The sequence below is a fragment of the Lemur catta genome, chromosome 6 (assembly GCF_020740605.2).
Source record: "Lemur catta isolate mLemCat1 chromosome 6, mLemCat1.pri, whole genome shotgun sequence".
Lineage (NCBI taxonomy): Eukaryota > Metazoa > Chordata > Mammalia > Primates > Lemuridae > Lemur > Lemur catta.
In genome coordinates this window covers 93157268-93162843 of record NC_059133.1, presented here as the reverse complement: position 1 = coordinate 93162843, position 5576 = coordinate 93157268, and the positions used below count along the sequence as shown (strand labels likewise).

At 57.1% G+C, this 5576-nt stretch overlaps 1 protein-coding gene across 2 annotated transcripts; it reads left to right on the top strand.

The window, feature by feature from the left end:
• On the top strand, window positions 1–5576 carry LAG3 (lymphocyte activating 3). Of its 2 annotated transcripts, XM_045554466.1 has the most exons (8): window positions 1–71; window positions 545–692; window positions 1077–1336; window positions 1932–2195; window positions 2585–2860; window positions 4429–4671; window positions 4939–5069; window positions 5359–5576. In XM_045554466.1, the coding sequence occupies exons 1-8, from the start codon at window positions 14–16 to the stop codon at window positions 5509–5511; spliced, it is 1533 nt and encodes a 510-aa protein (XP_045410422.1). In that variant the 5' UTR covers window positions 1–13; the 3' UTR covers window positions 5512–5576. The 2 variants fall into 2 exon arrangements, with proteins under 2 accessions (XP_045410422.1, XP_045410423.1); XM_045554467.1 differs by lacking the exon at window positions 4429–4671.

Below are 5576 nucleotides of genomic sequence, written 5' to 3'. Positions count from 1 at the left end.
GGCCATAGGAGAAATGTGGGAGGCTCAGTTCCTGGGCTTGCTGCTTCTGCAACTGCTGTGGGTGGCTCCAGGTAAGGTGGGGATGGTGGGAGGGTTGACCTCCAGACCTGTAGGAGAGGGCAGCAGGGATCTCTCTATGGCCTCAAAGATCCTGAGGTCCTTAGTTGGGTGTGGTAGCATGCACCTGAGTCCCAGCTACTCAGGAGGCTGAGGTGGGAGGATGGCTTGAGCCCAAGCAGTGAGCTATGATGGTGCCACTGCACTCTAGCCTGGGCAACAGAGTGAGACTTTAAAAAAACAAAAACAAAAACAAACAAACAAACAAAAAACACCTCCCAAGGTCCTTAGCTCTGTGGTGGCTCCTTCTAACTCCTTTCTTGGGGGCAGTCCTTCCACCCTCAAAGCCTCTCTTGGGTTTCCTCCTTGGCAGAAAAGGGATAGAAACTCAAGCTATTCCTCCACCCTGTCCCTCTGTCAGGAAACACGCAGGCTCCTTCTCTAATCCTAAAGGCCCCTCCCCTTGGCCTCTCTTTTGCTCCCCCAGTGGAAGCTCCAGGGCCTGGGGCAGAGGTCCCTGTGGTGTGGGCACAGGAGGGGGCTCCTGCCCAGCTCCCCTGCAGCCCTACACCCCCCCTCCAGGATGTCAGCCTTCTGCGAAGAGGAGGGGTCACTTGGCAGCATCAACCGAACAGGTATGTGCCCCAAACTTGAGCAACAGGACCTCTGAATGCAGCACCAATGGCAACCAGACTCAACCCAACACCCAAGCCAGCCTTCTGTCCCTTCCCCTCAGGTGTCAGTCCCTTTGAAGCCAGTGACTCAGCCACCCCCCCCAGAACCCTCCTGCCCTTCCTCCGCAGACTGCCCCCAACCTGCCCCCCACATATGCCCGACTCTCCAGTAGGGGATGGAGCGGGCCCCAGCCCAACCGGAGAGCGTCAGGGGTGAGGGGACGGTCGGGGGTGGGTCAAGAGGTCTCTTGGTGGGGGCGTCCTCATCCTCAAAGTGTGGCTGGCTGCATCTTCTGGGGCTTCTTCCCCCTCGAGCTTCTCAATTCCATTCTGTCTCCCGCGCAGCGGCCCGCCGGCCCCGGGCTCTCGCCCGGCAGCTCCCTCCCGCTACACGGTGCTGAGCGTGGCTCCCGGAGGCCTGCGCAGCGGGCGGCTGCCCCTGCAGCCCCGCATCCAGCTGGAGGAGCGCGGCCTCCAGCGCGGGGACTTCTCGCTGTGGCTGCGCCCAGCGCTGCGCGCCGACGCCGGCGAGTACCACGCCGCCGTGCGCCTCGGGGACCGCACCCTCGCCTGCCGCCTCCGTCTGCGCGTGGGCCAGGCCTCGAGTAGGTGGGGCGGGACGAGGGGCGAGGGGCTGGGAGGATGGCCCCGTTCCCCGTCGCCCCGAGGCAGGAAGGGCTGCGGCAGACGCTGCCAAGGCCCCCAGAAGGGTAGAGGAAGCGGGTGGGGAGCCTGATTGAGGGGAAGGTGCCCCCAAGCACGAAGAATGCGTATGGGAGGAGGGCCCTGTGGAGAGATTGTGTCACCCCTTGAGCTCCCCTTCCCCTGCCCCCACTGCGGGAGTGCCCTGGTGGAGGCCCGGAGGCACTTCTGCGGGGGCGGGCAGTGCGTGCGGGGCTAGAGTGATTCATTTCAGACATCTGTAGCTCAGGGGTGGGCTTAGTGGGGATCCTCATGCTAGGCCTGGAGAAGGGGGAGGGTAGATGATGCCAAGTCAAATTGAGGTAGGGGCAGAGGAAAGTAGTCTGGGGACTCTGGGGATCCACTTTAAGCACCTCCAGGTGTCAAGCACTGAGCTAGTTGGGGGGAGACAAATCTAAAGTAAGGTCCCTGTTTCCAGGAGCTTCCAGCTCGGTTGGCTTGCTGTATTGGGAAAGTGTTACCAGTAGGGCTGATCAAGTCCTCTTTATCCTTGCACAGTGACTGCCAGCCCCCCAGGGTCTCTCAGGACCTCCAACTGGGTCATTTTAAACTGCTCCTTCAGCCGCCCTGACCGCCCAACCTCTGTGCACTGGTTCCGGGGCCAGGACCGAGTTCCTGTCCAGAAGTCCGGGCATCACCACTTAGCCGAAAGCTTCCTCTTCCTGCCCCAAGTCAGCCCCCTGGACTCTGGGCCCTGGGGCTGCATCCTCACCTACAGAGATGGCTTCAATGTCTCCATCATGTACAACCTCACTGTTCTGGGTAACTCCTCCAGTCTGCCTTCACACTTGACCACAACCCCTTCCTGGCCCCTGTCACCTCCCCTGACTTCTGGGTCCCCAAACCAGATTCTCAGCAGCTAGTGCTGCCTGTCATTGATTACTCTGGGCCTGTCTGACCCCTTTCAGCTGCCCTCTCTCCTTCCAGCTTTTCCCCTGGCCTTCCAGCCTCACTCTCTCCAGCTCCCACTGGCCCAGCCCACTTTCTGGGTTTCTGAGCATCTTTGGTTCATCCACCTTATTCTGCTCCATAGCACTCTTCAGAGCCAGACCACCTCCTTCACTCTTCTGCCTCCCTCCCCTGCAGTCCCAGGCTCCAACCCCACTGCACCCCCACCCCAGCTTTAACTTTGGATTCCCTTTTCTCTCCAGGCCTGGAGCCCCTGGCCCCCTTGACAGTGTACGCTGCAGCAGGTTCCACAGTGGAGCTGCCCTGCCACCTGCCTCCTGGTGTGGGGACCCAGGCTTCCCTCACTGCCAAGTGGGCCCCTCCTGGGGGAGGCCCTGACCTCTTGGTGGCTGGAGACAATGGCAACTTTACCCTTCGACTGGAGGCTGTGAGCCAGGCCCAGGCTGGGACCTACAACTGCTGCATCCATCTGCAAGGGCAGCAGCTCACTGCCAGCGTGACTTTGGCAGTCATTACAGGTCAGCTCCAGGTGGGGAAGGGGTGGCTCCCATCCCAGGGGAGCAAGGTCACGGAGGGACGACTGGCTGGGCAATGACTGGGCAAATCCACTCCGTGATGCCAGGCCACTGGGCACAAGTTCCAGAGGCTGCCCATTGCATTCTCCTCTTTTCTCACCCCCATTATAAACAACTGAAACTGAAAATCTCCCCTTGAGTCACAACATAAATGTTCCACTGTTCTCTCTGGGACTTCCCTGCTCTGAATTGGCTGGAAGGTCTGGAAAGTTAGAAGGAGAGGTGACAAAAGTTTGAATGTTCAAGAAAGATGGAATGTATTTGTAGAATCCTGTCTACTTTGGGGCCAGGGCTTGGGTTAAAGTTGCAGGAAATGGCCTGGATTTGGGAGGAGTTAAAAATCAGTCCCTTGGTCAGCAAATATTTACTGAGCAAGGGTTTTCCAAGACAATATAAAACAAATACGGAAAAAAGAACAGTCAGAAAGTATGTGTTGACTGATTGGTAACTGTCAGCCATGACAGATCAGCCACGTCTGCAGCACTCACTTGTGGCCACTAATAGTAACACCACATGGTAGGTGCTTAATAATGTATATTGAATGAATAAATGAACATGCTAACAAATAATACATCTCCTGAGGGCCAATCCTGAATTTCCACCTGCTTTCTGGATAGCTCTACCTAGATATTATACCACCCCTCAGCCTCACCCTGAACCCTGTCTTTTCCTCACACCAATCCTGTCAGAAAGTAACTCCATGGGTACCCCACCCACCCTGAAACCTGGCCTCCCCCCTCACATTAGGTCAGTCACCACAACCCACCAGTTCTCTCAGTCCAGTGACTTCTTAAGGGTCAACTGCTCTGTGTACAACAACTCTACAGAAGAGATGTTGTTACCCGGTTTTAGGGAGAAGCAACTTTCTCAAAGTCACACAGCTGGGCAGGGCCAGACTCAGGGTCTGCACTGAGGTATCTCTGTCACCAAATCTTCACTCTCCCTGTACACCACTCTCAGTCAGATCAAGGCCCTGCACCCTTTGTCTCCTCCCACCCACCTATCTCTCAGTCTACAACTTCGATAATGCTCTGTCTCCACACCAGTGGGTCAGTTCACTGATCTCTATACTTTCAGAAAGGGGGATAAGTTCATTCAGGGGCACCACAAGGCCGGGGCACTGGTGTGAGCCATGTGATGGGAATGGGAAAATTGTAAGGTAGACTGGGGGTCAACTTGTCTGACTGATATTAAGGGTTCTGGGCATTTGCGTGGAAAGTAGGGTAAAGGAAGCTGAAATGGTATTTCTTATGTGGTCCTTCAGGGCGAGTTTGAGTGTGAACAATGTCCTAAAGGCAAGAGGGAGCCCAGAAAGTTTTTGATCAGGGGAGGGAGCTGACCAGAGCATTGTCTTGATAAGATTAATTTGGCCATGACCCCTGATCCCCTCCCCCAACCCTACCCTATCAGAACCCAAGTGAGTGCAGGGTGATTGAGACTAGGGATTGAACCTGTGCCACCAAGCAAGGGGGCTGGAACCCGAAAAGATCTCTTCCTTCTAATTTTTTCAGTGACTCCCAAATCCCTTGGGCCACCTGGCTCCCCAGGGAAGCTGCTTTGTGAGGTGACTCCAGCATCTGGACAAGAGCGCTTTGTGTGGCACCCCCTGGACAACCCATCCTGGGGGAGCTCCTCAGGACCCTGGCTGGAGGTGCAGGAGGCCGGGCTCCATTCCCAGTCCTGGCAATGCCAGCTGTACCAGGGGAAGAGGCTCCTAGGAGCACCGGTGTACTTGCCAGAGCTGTCTAGCACAGGTCTGAGGCCCCAGTGTGTCACAGCCCCGACTCCGGAGCAATCATCTTGATCCCCTTTCCAGAACCGCCCCCCCCAACCGGCCCCTATCCCAGTGCTTTTCTTTCCAGTCAGGTACCTGACCTTGAGCCCTTGTCTAGGACTGACCCAGTTCTGCCACTAATTAGCTGAATGACCCTGGACAAGTCCCTTAAACTCTCTGGACCCCATTGCATCTGTGAGGGGGTAGCAGCCCTGACCCTGTGCCTAATCCTATACTTTCTTCACAGGTGCCCAGCAATCTGGCAGAGCCCCAGGTACCCCCCCCACAGGTCACCTCCCTCTCTTTCTCATCCTGGGTATCCTGTGTCTACTCCTTTTGGTGACTGGAGCCTTTGGCTTTCACCTTCGGCGAAGACCGGTGAGCCAGGGACACGCGCTTGCTCGCTGGCTGCCCCTCTCCTCCATCCTCAGAGTGCTGTCTGGCTTTCTTCCTCGGGAAGATGACCAACAGAGACCCTGGACTTGCCTTCAGGGCCTCCCTCTTCATAAGCCTCTCACTCCAGGGACCCCTTGTGCCAGGGGGGGGCTTGAAGGGGCTGAGAGAAGGCTGAGACCAGATGGGGAGGGCAGGGGGGCTGAGAAAAAACAGATGGACTCAGCGTCCTTCCTCCTCCCACCTCCATCTCTGTCTCCACTTCTTCCCACAGTGGCGACCAAGAAGGTTTTCTGCCTTAGAGGATGGAATTCACCCTCCTCACGCTGAGAGCAAGTTAGAGGGGCTGGAGCAAGAACCGGAGCCGGAGGCTGAGCCCGGGGCCGAGCTGGAGCCGGAGCCGGAGCCAGAGCCGGAGCAGCTCTGACCTGAAGCTTAAACAGCCGGCAGACCTCAGCAGCTCAGTCCAAATAAACTCCCTGTCAGCAGCAA

What these genes read in the sequence shown, in the direction of transcription:
- LAG3 (XM_045554466.1), top strand. Translation starts at nt 14, where the DNA reads ATGTGGGAGGCTCAGTTCCTGGGCTTGCTGCTTCTGCAACTGCTGTGG. An exon ending in GCGCGTGGGCCAGGCCTCGA is followed by an intron (nt 1,337 to 1,931) that starts GTAGGTGGGGCG and finishes ATCCTTGCACAG; the next exon opens with TGACTGCCAGCCCCCCAGGG. An exon ending in TTCACCTTCGGCGAAGACCG is followed by an intron (nt 5,070 to 5,358) that starts GTGAGCCAGGGA and finishes TTCTTCCCACAG; the next exon opens with TGGCGACCAAGAAGGTTTTC.